Below are 16,268 nucleotides of genomic sequence, written 5' to 3'. Positions count from 1 at the left end.
TGCATTTTTCTTTTCAGTTCCTTTTGCTCTTTCTCAATCTCGAACCTGCTGCTGGATTTATTAGCTTTGAGCATTTCAATTTCAGAGGTAGCCTAAAGAGAATGTTTTTAATTACTTGACATAACTTCACATAAGTATAAATCTACAAGAAATTTTGCAAAAAGTGCATGAAGCTTATAAAAGAAAAATTAAAGAATTAACAAAACATCACAAAGTTATCTTGAAATTAGAATTAGATTCATGGCATAAGAGGTGGTGGAAAGTAAAAGGATGTAAATCAACATTTTAGAGTTTTGAGTAAAATGCATTTAAAGTTCAAATCCTAGGTAGGCTTTCATTGATTTTTTTTTCTCTGAACAATGCTGTATAGCAGCATCTACCAGGGATACTAGTACTAACAGTACTTTCAGCAATTTTAATGCCTGAGAAACAGGTATAGGACTTCAGTCCTGAAAGCTTGTCAAATAACCAAAATGTGTTTCAGAGTTTATCTTTGAATAAAATATAAATGGTGACAATATAAATGTTAAATAAATTAGTCAGTTTTTAATAACTTTTTCAACTTTGAACAGAAACTTTGAACAGAAATGAGTGCAAAGCAACTACTTACATCTGCTAGCAATTGAGAAAGGTCATGTTTTTCCATACTCAGAGATTCATTTAAATTTTGGACAGACATCAATGATTCCCTCACAACATTTTCTTCATCTTGCAATTTTTCAAGGCAGTTCTTCAAATCAGAGCATTGCTTCTCCAAATTAGAAAGAACAGTTGCTGAAAATGCATAAAATAACACATTGAACTCCCAACTGTTTCAATGCAGAATGCTAAGTAAAGAGTTTTGTTTTATATTTGTTAAGTTAATACATACTAGAAGATAGTCTTTTAGATCATAAAATAAATTGTTATAAATATTCCACTTTTTTAAAAATATATCTTCTGCTACAAATAACAATATTTACCAAAGTTGTGCTTTTCTTGCTCTAATAACTCTTTATCTAAAGCAGTTTGATGTAAAGTCTCTTGTGCATTTTGATAATCTTTCCTCACAGTATCAAGGGATTTCTCAAGCATCTCGATTTTATTTGAACTATTTAAAAATAAATTGCAAATGATTAATTTAGCAATAATGTACTTGAAACAGCTAAGTTATGATAAAAACTTTATAAATACAGTAAATATGCACAACTCAATTATTTAAGCTAACTCGTTGTTCATCATGTTTATGATTTGAACATAATAATAATATTGAGATAAAAAACTATTCCGTATGCAAATTTTCTCAACTCTACAGATATTTTTTAAAATAGGATTTGATTTTGCATATTAAGAGGATTAAAGGTTTTCTTTTTGATTAAACTATTAATTCTCAATAAACTAAAAATGGAGATTTAAGCACTACACAAAACCACCAAGCAGTCCCAAGTTATGAGAATAGAAGATAAAGTATTTTCAATCACTATGTACTGTTAAAATTATCTGCTAACCATGCTACATTTAATCCTTACATAGTCAGGCCTTTTCACAATTGCACATCATATGATTTTGGATGCACAATATTGACTTTTAGAAGATTCATAGTTTTGAAGAACTTATCACAATTTTCAAGTTCATATAAGTCCAGTGGTCTTCAAAGGATCGACTAAATCCATGGTAGTTCTGCAAATCCAAAAAAAAGAGAATAAAAAAAAAATACACTAGCTGATTAGTGTATATTAAGTAAAGAATGTTTAATCAGAGACGCAGAAATTTTCCACAGCTACACCTCCTCAGTACACAGAAGCTTTCTTTAAGTTTTCCCCCAACTGCAAATGCATCAAAAAAGCTAGCCAAGCAACATTATGTCCAGATCTGCCTAATATGCCTAATCAATGCTATTTGCAAAATTTACTGCATAAAGATATAAGAAATGCTTAAAAAATATGAAGGCTAACTGATAAAAAGAAAAATCCATTTTACGATTTCTTAAAGCAATAACATAATTTCTGAAGATTTTTTAAAATTTATTATACTTATTTTTTGATTTTTTAAGTAAGTTTCAGACCAAAATTTCCTCTGACCCTAGTTTTAGGCTTTTGGAAATGCAAAAAAAATCTCATTACAGAAAATACCAATACCTACCGATACCAAACATCAGTTTCAGTGAAATAAATGTTCAGAACTGTTTTAATTGTCATTGCATTGATTGAATTCCATTATACAACAAAATTCCAATTCCGATGAAAGGATATTGCTCTTCTTTGAAGCTCATTACAACAGAATTTAATTGTATTCTACCGCCCCCTCCCCCCCCCTGAAATTAAGAACTAATGTGAATGTGACTGAATATAAAATCAATAAAGCTATACTTTTACAATTTGCACAAAAAAAGTCCAAGTACACTGCCATCACCAAACGTAATGCAAAAGTAGCTGACCCTAGGGTTGGGAGTTGAATGTTATTTTACATTATTTTTATATTAAAATTTTGATGAAAAATTTATTTTTCTTTTATTATATTCATGTAAAATAAAACATATTGATCTTATAACATCTACTTTAAGCATAATTTTAAGATATATCTCTCAAAGATGGGTTGGAGTAAATAAACGCCCTAAATTCAAACTATTCTCCTGGTTAAAAATAAATAAATGAATACTAATAACAAAAAAACTAAATAAATATGGCCCATAATAAATTAAATTATTTCAAATGCCATAAAAAATCTGGTGGGGTGGGATAAAATTACCTTCTGTTGAGTTCCAAAGATAAATTTTGTTCAGACAACTTTAAACTGATTTTTTCAGCACTACATTCCTGAATTTTTGACTTCATTTCTTCTTGAACTTCCAACAGATGATCTCGATCAGCACGAAGACTCTCTATTTGATCATTCAAAGATTTTATCACAGTTTCTAAGCATGATGTAGTCTTATCTTCAGATACATCTCTGTTTTTATAGTCATCTTTCAAAAAGTTTTGAATCTTTAAATTCCTGAAAATGAGGAAAATTTAATTTAGAGAGATTATGTAACCTAAAGATCGCATTCCTAAACTTAAAAATTTAATGCGAGTTTTCAAGGTCATATGACAAATAATGTATCTTATATCTTGCTTATTTAGATGTAAGGAATTTTTTGTCTACTTTAAGTGAAAAGAAAAAGGATGAAATATCAAAGCACAAATACTGTGGTTAGAATGTGAGAAATAAAGTCATTCTATTGTAGCTCTGAGTAAAAGAAGGTTTTGTAAAAAAAAAAAACACAAGGTTGTGTACATTTTAGCTTTAAATGCAGGATTTAACACAGGTACTTCTTTATCATAAATCAACTGTCATCAAAAGTACCTCGTAATGTGTTTTAAAGTAACTTGAAGCGACTTACATCAATTTCATTGTACATTTACGATTGGTTTATTGAAAAAAAAAGTAAACTACATGCATGGACAAAAGATAGTAGAAAGTTTCTGGCCGCTGGTCCAATCAGTCAAATGGAAACTGTCTTCACCGTGATCATTCTCACCTTCATTACAGTCTAGATTAGTGGACATTTTTTCTGCACTCCTAGTTGCCAATGTATTTTAACATTGCTTTGAGTACATAAAATACACTGGGAGCTCAGTTATTTCATTCAAGGACTGCATTTTCATGCGTATTAGCACAAAACTGCAGTCCTCAGATGGAATAACTGAGCTTGGTGGTGTATTTTATGTATTTCTGCCTTAGCCTTGGTTTAGGGCGGTAACTTACTGCAATATTGCTTTGAGTAGTTGATACAATGAATAAAGGAGTTAAAGAGGCACTAAAAGCCATACTCAACCCTAATTGTAAAATTTTTGACTTACACCACTAACATTCAAATCCATCCATTTCTAGTGCGAGGGAAAATGATATTGTACAATCCTCCACTTTGTAAAATAAGCAGTGTAAAAAGAAATCAACTAAAGAACATTGCAGAAGTCATGAAGTTGAAGATTTTAATAATTCTCTCCAAAAGTTAAGCATATTGTAAAATTCATTCCATTGATTAATCTGAGAAGACGGAAGATACGAGAACATCAAAACTGACATAATAATTTGTGAAAGGAAGTCAGTTGAACATTGTCAAAAAATATTCAAACACATTTGCTCATTTCTATGTTCTTATTTAGAATCCTAAAGCGTCATTGTTACACAATTCATATGCAGAAATGTTCATATGTCAATATATTCATAACAAGGATAATATTATCTTGTTCAGATTCCTATAAATTTGTTATTACTTGTGAACTTGTAATATAAATAATTTGATAACATTTACTCCTAGTCACTCATTTTTTAATTAATTTTTACTACCACATGAAAACCTAACTTTTCGTAAACTACTAATAATATCTTTGAGGTTGCGATCCCATGTTGTAGTGGGAGGTTTTTATACTGCATAATTGCTGCAACAGAGCCGTCAACAAAGCAATCTTTAGTCATCTTCATCATAATATTAGAATGTACTATTGTCCTTGATTAAGCCCACACACAGATTAAAGAACATTAAAAAAAGTTAATGGTATTCAAAATTGTACGATTATTTCAAATAAGTAACTAAGATATTCACATAACCATTCAAAAACATAAAAAGTAGAAAACAATTGCAACATGTTTAAAGAGCCTCTGGAAATAAAATATGCTTGGTCATAGTATTTAACAATAAATAAAGTAAAACTAAAGCATTCTTTTAAGTAGAATCAGAGGGACGTGATTCAGTTGTTTAAATTTATTAACATGAAAGATGTTAATGGGGTAAATTTTTGCACAGAAAACAGGATGAAGGGTCATTGTTTTAAGCTTTTCAAATCTCAAGCAAACCTGGAAATCAGGAAAAACTACTATTTTAGTACAGTTGTGGGCACTTGTAGAACAGCTTACCAAAAGAAACTGCAATGAGCAAGGGGGTAGATAGCTTTAAAAGGTTCATTGAGCTTCATTAAGGCCCAATAAACCGGCTAAGACCAATCCACCTAGGCCTAGAGCCTATTGCTAGTCATCACATTTGTATTTATCATTCATTCAAAGTAAAGTAATGTACGTAAAATAACTCACAAAGTTTCGAATTGAGAAGAAAGTTGAGAATTCAGCTGTTGCATTTTCTGCCTCTCATCTTCTAGAAACTCGATTGTTCTTTGCTGCATTGAATTCTGCTCTTTTAAAGAAGTCACCTTTAACTTTGTTTCCTATTATCACACATGAATACAAGACATTTTACAAACAAATAAAAGCAACCGGGCATGGAAAAACAAATATTTCACAAATATCTGACTCACCTCCACTTGATTACGATACTTCTGAAATGCTTTTTTGATCGCCTTGACAAGAGATTGTAACTGTAGAGAATTTTCTTCAATAAATGCTTTTTCAATATTTTCAATTCTGAAGTTTTCAAACCTGAATACAATTATTCAACAGTTTTGTTAGAATACTGGTGGTAATTTAATTAACAAGTTAATCAAAATTATTACTTTTTAAGACTTTTAAGCATATAACAAAACATTTCTTTAAAACTCTTTCATTATTTCTACCGATAGTTAAAATGAAATAATTGTTTATGCTTGTATTAACAGAAAAAGAAGGTTGCCAAAAATGATCCTAACAGGCAAAACAATTCGTACATGTTTCTTCCAGGCTAGTAGTGTCTAATAAAGAAGAAACAATGGCAGTGGTTCAAGGGATTGCAGTATTATGTACCTGAAAAGGATTCTTTTTAAAAAACAGGGATTTATAAGATGACTTATTATAAGATAAGCAACAACTTTCTTATTTATTTGACATACAGTTTTTCATGGACAAAAATGTGACTTGGTTTACTTAATAGAGTATGTGTTTAAATGTGAATTACACTTGCTAACCTAGTTATGTTTCTTGCTACCATCCAGTTATATGACCTAAAGTGGGCAATCATGTTGGTGGATAAAATGATTGTTTCTCATGCCGTTGATTATTTTGCTTTTATTACACTCTTTTTTACATGATGTCAAGTTCTTTAACAAATAGTAGTATTTACTAGCTTAATTTCCATTGCTGCACAGAAATTACATTTATGCCCAATTCATTTGCACCAGGTAAGTATCAAGAAGAATATGAAAGAATTGAACAGGTAGGAGTTCTTCAAGAACTGCAACTAGTAATTACAACAATTTCATCTGCTGAGGAAAATCAGGAACTGGATCCCAACCATCATAGAAGCCTTTCAACCACTCTAAAAATGTGAGTCTATTCCAAATCTTTCTTTTCGAGTGTACAAGATATCAAGCCATTTTCAAAGAAAAAAGAATCACACACTATGAGAAAAAGAAAATTGACAAGTAATGCCATTTCAACAAGTTGTCCTCCCAGAATCAACTGATCATTGAAAAGAAAAGTAAAGAACAGAAACGGATGATAAAGCAGGCAGCAGTTAAAAAAATCCAATTGAAGAATGTTAAATCCAACAACCAAATTGCTAGAACAAGCAGAAAAGAGTAAGAAAACGAAACAAAGACATTTCAATAAAGAAGAAAATTGTGTCTAAAATCCATTGTTTGCAGTATAGTGAAATTTGAAATAGATTCAGAAGGTGAACAAAACATATTTATTGCAACTATTTTCTTCTTCTCTAGCAGATGAAGGTTGGATCCAGTGTCATAATTGGGAGCAAGGTACCAACACTGGGAAAGCAGAGTATGACTATGATGTCTATCTATGCTCATATGCGCTCAAGTATTCGGAGTTTTGCAACATGGCAGAAAAAGGCAATGATTACTTATTTATTTATTTATTTATTTTATTTTTTTATTATATATTTTGAGGGCTTTTATTACTTGATCATAGTTTTCAAACATTAAATTTAATTGTTTTTATCAAAATTATTTGTAACACTTTTTTATTCTAAACTTTTTTATTAGTTTATTTGTATGTTACTTGACAGCAAAAAGCTTACACAGTTTATTATGAATTGTCATAGTTACTTTTATATCTTTTACTTTGCCGATGAAGAACAGGTTCAAATTATTTTTAAATAAAGGATTATTTGGACCTTCATTGAAGGTAAAATGATCTTTCTTTCATTTTTTCCAAAATCTATGCTTTTTATTACCCACTTTGGGTTTAAAATATTATTAAAATATTTTTATAATGCAAAATATTATGTGAAACATACTAGCAAAGGGTCAAAGTTTTATTTAAACAGTTATGCTATTTTACATAAGTTTTCCTTAAAGGAGAACATTTCTGGTTTTATGCTTTATTAATGTGATAAAATTGCATCAACGCAAGTATGGCTAATAGAACGGAAAGCGTTCTTAAAAAGGGGAATTTAGTAGTAAGTACAAATGCTTTTTTCATAGCCATGTATTTTCTTGAATTGCAGCAGAGAGTACTAAAGTATAAAGATTACTATTTCAGCACTCTGTTCTTTTTGGTTAAGTACTTTTTAAAATTATTATTACACAGAACAAATTCCTTAATTTTCGAATTGCAAGAGGAAAAGAAAAACATGACATATCAAATACAGTTGGCTCTCTGTTTAACGACGCTCTATTTAATGACTTTCTCTATTTAACGACGGCTTTTCATGGTCCCAAATGGTCTAATGTGATGTTAAAAGCATTCTATTTAAGGACGCTTTCTACTTAAGGATGATTTTTCGTGATCCCTTGAAAGTCATTAAACAGGGAGCCAAATGTACTTGAAAAAATTTTAATAAGTACATTTTTTCACAAAAATAGAACCATACAAAATCATTACTTGACAGGGAAAGACACAGACATAGAAATACACATTACAAAAGAAGTATGAAAAATTAAATCAAACAAAGATGATTTAGAGCAAAAAAGAAAAAAAAACACTAACTTTGGTAAAGCTAGCTGTGTAGGAACTTCACAATTTGGATCATCTATTAAAATCTCAGACATATTCCTCAGGGCATTAGAATATTCATGGAATAGTCTTTCAATCTCTACATTTTTTACTTCAGAAGTGGATTCTTCCATTTTATTTTTCAGTGACGTATTCTTTTTTAAAAAAATGGCATGTTAATTCTCTTTTACATACTTAAAGGTTTGAATAGTAAAAAAATATACACATAATTCAAAATTTAAAATCTTACAATTTTATCCACTGTATTGCATAAAGTTGAATTCACATCAAGAAGCTGTTGAATTCTATCATTTCTATCAATTAGAGCATGGATTCTGTAAAAGTGCAAAAGTTATTTATTGTGAATAATGTGTAGGTCATTTAAATATTAAATTAATACAATTTTACATTAGAAGGCTGGGGGAAAGATCGTTGCACAGAGCCTGAGAAACAAAATTTAATTTCTGCAAAGAGATTTTTATTTAACTATTTATTTTTACTATCAATTTTTAATTTTAGAGATTATTTCTAAAAGAACTAAATCTGAACATTTTTATCGATTGAACAGAACCATATATATATTATTTCTCAAAGGTTATTTTTCGTGGGAATGCCATAGCTTCTTTAATACTTTATGAAACTTCATTAGTAAAGCGCACAAGGGCAGGGTTCAGGGGGTCCGGTCCCCTCTCATTGCCCTTGAGTGCTTTTGATTGACTATAATATAATCCAGTAAGTTAAACAATTCCAAGCAAAGGTAACAATAATTTCAGCTTTAATAAATGAAAGTATAAAATTTATTTTCTCTCTTTCTTCCCCTGCAAAATCGAACTGTATCTTGCTTTGTTGTTCATTACGAGAAAAGTAAATACATTCATTCTAGTGCTTTCTGGTATTTTAATTAAGTATTTTCATTAATTAATTTGTTTTATTAACTAATGCTAAGTAATTATTTAATACTTTTTTTTTTCAAATGTATTTTGTTCCCAACAATCGGTAAAATCAGAAGAGCATGTTTGGATGCATGTTGGAATATGATAATATGATATATTCAATTCTGGACCTCCCCCCCCCCCTTTGAAAACTTTTTGTGTGCACCATTGGTAAAGCCTCATTTTAAAGATTATTTCACTGCTTTTGGCAACAGTTTGGCTGTTTAGTAGAGAAAACAGATTTATTTTGTTTCCTATTCTGCCGTACTAAGCGCAAAAGTCGTATCTGCAGCCGAGTTCAAAATGAGAAATTCCTGTTTAAAGTTTGTTGCCTCCATGTGTTTGATTCGGATGCAACTTTTTCAGATTTTTTAAAAAAATATTTTCCATTGACAAATGATCATAAAACATTGTATTTAGGTGAGATATGTGACAAGGAAGCACCTGGTGACTGTAACTCAATTTTTATGAAAAGTGCAGATACGACTTTTGTGCTTACCATGGCAGCATTGTGCACTGCTTTAATGAATAGCATCCTAATATAGAGGTTCATTGTTCAGTAGGTAAGAGCATCCTACTAATAATGCGAAGGTCATGAGTCCAATCCCCATGGATATAAAAGGGTTGTTTAGATGACTTATTTTCTTCAGCAGAATTTTTATCCAAATTTCCATGAATACATGATCATGAATATATGGTACCATGATACACTTATTGCAGAATTCTGAAAAACAGTTCAGTTGCAGTTAAAATCAAGAAAAAAAAATTCAATTTTTAAATGGTAAATCGCAGTGAAACGCTTTAAAAATACTTCAACAAAATAGAAGCATCAATATCAGTTTAATTTGTTATTTCATTACATGCTGCTTTAGTGCTCAGCATCCCGTGATGAAGGCCCTTTCGGTCAGTTAGCACGGGTGTCATGCTACTAAAAGGAAGGTCATAGGATTGATCCTCCCATGGACCAAAAAAAATTCTTTTTAGTGACTAATTTTTTAAAGTTAAACTCTGATCCAAATTTCCATGAATATAAAAATCTTAACTCAGTGGGGGCAGGATTCTGAGCCTTAGTTATGCTGCTACATTAAAATCAGAAAAAAATCTGAATTTTAACATGAAACCACAGTATCATATATACTATTTCTCAAAGGTATTTTTGTGTGAGTATGCCACCACTTCCCTTAATATTTCATCAAACTTCAAAAGCAAGACATCATTATTTTCAAGATCCTTTCCTGCTATCAATGAAAATTAATCAATAAAATTCATATTTTGGCTGATATTGGAAAAAATTGCACTTAAAAAACAGATTTTAGAATTCCTGCTGTCAAGTGTCAATACTTCGCACAGATCAGCCACTAAATACTTTTTTCCCTCCAGTAAAAAATTTCACTTTGCAAAAGAAGTTTAATAAAAACAAATAAATAAAGAAAATAAAAGGGCAAACAACTTAGATTTTTTTTCCTCTATGACTAATTCTAGAGCACAAATAAATCAATTATGAGTCAAAGATTTGATAAAACTTTTTTCAAATATGTAGTACCCCTTTATTTTGTATTATTTTTTTCTCTTTATCCCTATTGACTCCTCTTCAATTTTTTCTGCCATATTTCTGCACCTCAGAAGCAAAAGGACGCAAGACCAAAAATTACGATTTTCTGTTTATTAGTGCATTGTATGTAGAAGTCTATAACACATCGAGCCATGTGAACTTAATTCTTTTTAAAAAAAAAAACTTTTTCAATTTTTTACCATGGCTAAAAAGCACCTTTGCATGCGCCAAAAATTATTTTTTCCTCTCTAGTGTAAAATTATCATTATGTGACTTACGTTCGTCTGGCGCTGAGATTAAGGCACTAAAAGTTTTCAAGCCTTTTGATACAGTATTATCCCACTTCTATAATTTGACAGATCTCAGATATAATAAAGCCAATTATATTAGATGCAATCATTTAAGAAAGTGAGGATGGAAAAAGATACTCATTTTTCAGATATTCAATTGCACAATGAAATAAGCACCTAAATCAGAAATGATATTACATGAATATACAAAATTTGTTTCTCCAAAAAGTACTAAAAAGATAATGTAAAAAATTGGTTTTCAAAACTATTTTTGAATAATTTGGAGTCAGTGAATATTAGAGTAGTTTCCACATGGTTTGGTTGGTAACTGCTCGACATAGGACTGTATTGCAAATTTTTAATGTTGGACAGAGTTTGGCGTAAGATCGCAAATGGTTATCTTTCAGAATGAAATGTTATTAATTTCAATGGGGAAAAAATTAAATTTACAAATTAGAATAAAAAAACAAAATTCCATACGACTCAGAAAGTTTTTTAAAAGATTTATTTATTTTTAAAATAAAAATAACCTATAAAATACCTTTCTTCGAGTTTTTCATTATTTTGCTGACTAGAATTTTCCATTAAAGCGGGCAGATTTTCTGAGACAATCTAAAATAAACAAAGCGAGGTACAAGAAATTAAGTACAATAAATAAAGAACAATAAATACAGTAGTTAAATGAATATCCACAATCTAACTACAAAAGTAAACCATAATTTTCATTACCATAAGCAAAAAATAGACAAATCATATTTTGGTTGTTTTTCGAAAAATTACATTTAAAAAATCGGATTTTTTAATTGTCGCTTTTGAGCATGAATGTTTTGCATGGGTCAGCTAGAACTAACATAATAATTTAATTATAACTGAAATTGTGTTTTAAAAAAATAATGGAACTAAAAAATAAAATAGGCTAATTTAAAGAAATATAGGTAAAAAGAACTTCTTTTTTGAGGGGGGGGGGTGGATTTAATAAGAATACTAAAAAAGATAAATAATATGGTGCAGGAGATAAGGCTGAAAAGAGGGAGTCTCCAGGCGAAATCGGGAGAGCTGGCAACTCTATAAACTTCATCAGAAACTATGCAAGTGGTTTTTAAACTATGATTTTAAATCCAATCACTAAACCAATTTTACTGTATTTTTCCTTTCCCAATTCAACTTTAATCTTCAATTGTGTAATTAAAATCTAAGTTTTAGATACATTTAATGCATTCCAAACATTCTGAAATAATTACTCAATTAAATACTAACCTGTATGTTTTCCATGTTCTTGATATTATCACAAATGCAGACTTTGAAAGATGCCAATTCTCTTTCAGTTGAATTCCGTAGATTGGCAAAATCATGTCTGAAGTTAAGCATCTGCCTCCACATTGATAACAAGATGTTACTTTCTTTGGTAAAATAAAGGCTAAATGTCTACAAAAAATATACAACAGGAACATGTCTTAGTATAATATTTAAAGTCACAAAAGATTGGAAAATTACTTTCCACAATACTTGCACAGTAAAACGACTAGAAAAAATAATTACTACTTTGAACTCTTGGAAATAGACAATTTCAAAAAAGCAAAAGCTTGTGAAAGAAGCATCATTAAGAGTAGTGGTCCCCAAGTTCTTATGCATCTGTAACTTTTGTAGAAATAAAAGTATCTAGAATATATATACTTCCTATTGATTTTATTTTTAAGTAGATTGGAAGTTAGAAAAAACAAAAACAATGCATAAAAATTTATGAAATATAAGGGAACAAAATGTTTTAACTAAATATACTTTCTAACCTCTTGCTAATGTCGCTCAAATCGATGCCTGAACTGGCTTAGAGCAGGAGAAAACGTTTCTATTTTGTGAAGCCCGAGTTGTGTTCGTTCCTACTTTAAGATACTTAATTCATTATTTTTTAAATAGATGGCATTAGTGGTTCTAGTTTTTCACCAATTAAGTCTTCAGTGCAACTTTAAAGAGTGTGATATGGGCTTGTGTGCAGCACCGTGTTTTGTGGTCTTACTGCAAAAGATTTGTAAAATTTATGTACTGAAATTTTGTGTTTTTAAATTATGTTAGACTAGTTATATCATATTTAGCTTCAAAATATTGTTTAATTTGCTCTAATTGAATAAGATGAGTGTGTAATCCATTACTTTTTTTATGTGTATGTAAAAGTTACATAATAGTTATTGCATTTAAAATTTTATTTTTGCAATAAAAAAAAAAACAATTTTCTAACTTTTAAATAATAATATAAATAAATTTAAACAATCAAAAACAATTTCCATTTTTGGTCAATTTTTCAGGATTATATGTCACAATTAAAGGGTTACAATGTGCTATTAATGCTAGTTTAAAAACTGGGATGTTTGCAAAAGTTTTAAGAAAGGTTGAAAATAATGAAAGAAATTCCTGAATTTTGCACAATTCACAATAATGCATAATTTTTACTCAATTTAATCAGAGCATTGGTCCTTGACCCTGGTAATGCTATCAACATTCCTAAGATCCAGGGTTCGTGATTTTTTTTTTTTTTTTTTGATTTTTAAAAAAAAAATCAAAAAAGTTGGATTGTTTTGATTTAAACCATATTTTTTTAATTTAAATCAGATTATTTGATTTTTTTTTAATGTTCAAAAATTTGTAGATATTAATTACATTTAACATTTATAAACATAATATATTTCATACAATAGATGAATCCACTCAACTTACTTTTAAAATTAAGATAAGTTCTCTAGCTATTCAATAATATTTTAAGATTTATAAATATGTTATATTGCTTAGATAAGATGTGATTTTGTTTTATGCCTTGCTTAAAGATAAGGTTTCCATTATCATGTATGTTTTTAGTGTAAAATAATATGTTGAACAATTACTTTTCTGAACTATATTAGTCATGGTATATAAGAAAAACTCCAAATTTTTATTTTGTTCTAAACTGTAATTTTGGAGTAAAAGCAATAGAGCGAAAATCTGTTACACACACAGAAAGAGGGAGCTATGTAGTTTTACCTGTTGAAGTTAAGATAGTATAATACAGTGTAGTTAAATTTAGAGCATTACATTCTAGAAATGCAAAATTAATTTATAAAAGTAAAACTAAATTTAAATAATGATTTTGTTTAAAAAATCACTGAATTCAAATCAATTGACTTAAATCAATGATTTAAAAAAAAAATTGATTCAAATCATGATTTTAATCACGATTTAAATCAAGCTGATTTAAATCAATGAACCCTGCCTAGATCCCTATTGAACTTTCATTTGAACCTGTTTTTCAAAAATTTTCATAAACCCATGACAAAGAATGGTTAAATTTAATGTCACATTTTTACTTGTTCTTCTTCTTTCCACTCTGATTCTTTGGCAAGTAATTCTGAGCGAGCATGCTGCCATTCTTTGGTAAGTCGGTGGACATCGGACGTCAAAGTCTGATTCACTTCAGTTGCCGTTTCTAGCTGCTCTCGCAACAACGTATTGATTTGGGACAGGCCTTGGCATCTAGCAATGTAAAAGGAAAACGTGTCATAGCAAAAGAAATTCTGTAGCAGACTGAACTTTTCCTTCATTTAAATTACTTTAAATGAATACCTATTCTTTTCTTGTTCAAGTCTTATCAAGGCTGTGTCTAAGTCCATTGTGAATGCATTCTGAGAATGAGAGTCAGAATCCTAGGGGAGAAAATGGAACATTAAGTGATAATTTAAATGGAGTAAATGTAATTTGAATGGAATATTTAATCCTTTCATTATGGTAAGACATTAAAGAAATCAGAGCGCGGTTGCATTTTTTCTATGATTATATATTGTACATAAGCATAACTTATTTTTGAGCTTAATTGATGCGACATGGCTGGAGTATTAATGTTATTAATGTTAGCAGAAGTTGTGCATCAATCCATTAGCATTTGCTTTAATATTTTCCTTTTCAATTTTACAATAACAAACCAAAACAGCATCTGGAAAAAAATACAAGGGTATTCTTTCAACTGCCCTTTGCGTTTTTCTCCAGTAAAACTTGCCCTAATGTTGTAAAAAAATTAAGAATCCTCAAGTTATTCAAGGCATAAACAAGAACTTCAAGTTAGATCGGAATTTCATACAATGCATCAAAATGTGACAGCATATGAAATGAATTAAACATCAATAAATGAGACACTGTGTGTGCATCAATAAAGGATTATAGGCAGATTATAGGTCAACCAAAAAAGGAAAATCTAAAACTTCTAGGAAATCTGGAGGAATTGGCAGGCATGATCCACTCATTAAGCACAAAGAATTATGAATGAATATGTATATTTAAGTCGTTATTTTAATTAGTTCTTATAATTAAGTCCGGTTCTTCAATATATATTAGACATATTGAAATCTGAATATTGTTACCGAGGTAATAAATACATATCGATATATTACGATATATCGGTAGATCGCCCAGCCCTAGTGTGCATCAATAAAGGATTATGGAAGTAGCAATTTTTAACATTTTTAAATATGTACCAGCAGGGTCCTCTGAAGAACTGACGGCGCCCAAAGCGAAAGTTTCCTGCCCCCTCCCCCATACACACAGAAAAATCAAGTTAGTTATAACATCAGTGTATCACACACACGAACACGTCATACTTGCATTTTAAAAATATTTATGTACAAAACAATCAGAGGGCTATGGATAAACATATGAAGGGCTATGGAGATTAAAACGCAAGTAATGAATATGTTTCTAATATTTATTACATTAATATCCAAAAAACTTTTCAAGAAATAGAAATGTTTAAAATCTAAATATTTATCTTGCAAAATGTTACCCCACAAGATAAAAAACAAACAACTAAAACTGAATTAATTACTCATACTGATCAAACTAAGAACACGAATAAATAATTTGTTGATAAAAAATGTATTTATCAAAGAAAAATTACATTAAAATAAAATTTTTATCTGGACTCATCAAAACATTTCTTAACTTTTTTGGACCATAATTTTCTAAAATTTTCCAGGGAAGGGCTTCAGTTCCTCCTTCCCATTAAATCTTCAAAGTTTGTCTAAAAAATTACATTTTTGAAACTTTAATTCCAAAAACTTGCAGGGGAGAGGAGAAATTTCAATCTATTTTTTTAAAAAAATCGATCGGGGACAGTCCTTGAGCTCCATTCTTTACCTTAACGTCATTAAATATGGCATATAATGGTGCGTTTTTAAGGCTGTAATTTCTAGAAGCTTCCGTGGAGACCTCTATCTTTTTTTTTTCTCATAGCATCTGCAAAGAAAGTCTTAATATGTGTTTTTAAAGCTAAAAGTTTCAAAATTTGGATCCCCCCCCCCATCCTAAAACTTTTTTCTGGTTAGGTCACTGCTCACAGGGGCAGAATTTCAAGAGATTTGGTAAGAACTTCACAAAGGCTGTCAGCTTTTCTTTAATTCTAAACAATTATAATCTCAGAATTTGTATCTACTTCAATGATACAAAGAAACAAATGTTTCGGGGACTGGACGAGAGGAATACTTTCATGCACTAGGAAAAAATAAAGAATTATTGCAATGATTCTCTGTTTTGTGTGTTCGATTCCGACGGCGATTGCCCCCCCCCCAACCCCCCTCGTTTTGACGGCCTTGTGTACCAGGAGAATTTACCCCAGAAAACACAGTAAATTTCTCCTTC

The 16,268-nt window shown here is 30.0% G+C and overlaps 2 protein-coding genes across 2 annotated transcripts in view; both read right to left on the bottom strand.

Annotated features, from left to right (window-relative positions):
* Window positions 1-33: 33 nt before the first annotated feature.
* LOC129230338 (uncharacterized) lies at window positions 34-7,928 on the bottom strand. The gene is made up of 7 exons (XM_054864736.1): window positions 7,837-7,928; window positions 5,274-5,394; window positions 5,053-5,183; window positions 2,728-2,973; window positions 963-1,090; window positions 611-774; window positions 34-45 (listed from the first exon to the last, which is right to left on the bottom strand). The coding sequence occupies exons 1-7, from the start codon at window positions 7,896-7,898 to the stop codon at window positions 34-36; spliced, it is 864 nt and encodes a 287-aa protein (XP_054720711.1). The 5' UTR covers window positions 7,899-7,928.
* A 6,008-nt stretch (window positions 7,929-13,936) lies between these two features.
* The window catches only part of LOC129230336 (rootletin-like), a 52,299-nt gene continuing 49,967 nt past the window's right edge, over window positions 13,937-16,268 (bottom strand). Inside the window, exons 5-6 of the mRNA XM_054864735.1 lie at window positions 14,205-14,284; window positions 13,937-14,114 (exon numbers count right to left, since the gene is read on the bottom strand). Coding sequence (XP_054720710.1) covers window positions 13,937-14,114; window positions 14,205-14,284 — 258 coding nt within the window. The remainder of the gene's footprint in view (window positions 14,115-14,204; window positions 14,285-16,268) is intronic.

This window comes from Uloborus diversus, chromosome 9, assembly GCF_026930045.1.
Source record: "Uloborus diversus isolate 005 chromosome 9, Udiv.v.3.1, whole genome shotgun sequence".
Lineage (NCBI taxonomy): Eukaryota > Metazoa > Arthropoda > Arachnida > Araneae > Uloboridae > Uloborus > Uloborus diversus.
This window is presented reverse-complemented; position numbering and strand designations above follow the sequence as displayed.

Coding starts and splice junctions, on each gene's coding strand:
- LOC129230338 (XM_054864736.1), bottom strand. CDS start 7,898: ATGTCTGAGATTTTAATAGATGATCCAAATTGTGAAGTTCCTACACAG. Junction 5,395..7,836: donor ACACAGCTAGCTTTACCAAA/GTTAGTGTTTTT, acceptor AATTGTATTCAG/GTTTGAAAACTTCAGAATTG. Junction 2,974..5,052: donor TCTTCTCAATTCGAAACTTT/GTGAGTTATTTT, acceptor CCTCATTTTCAG/GAATTTAAAGATTCAAAACT.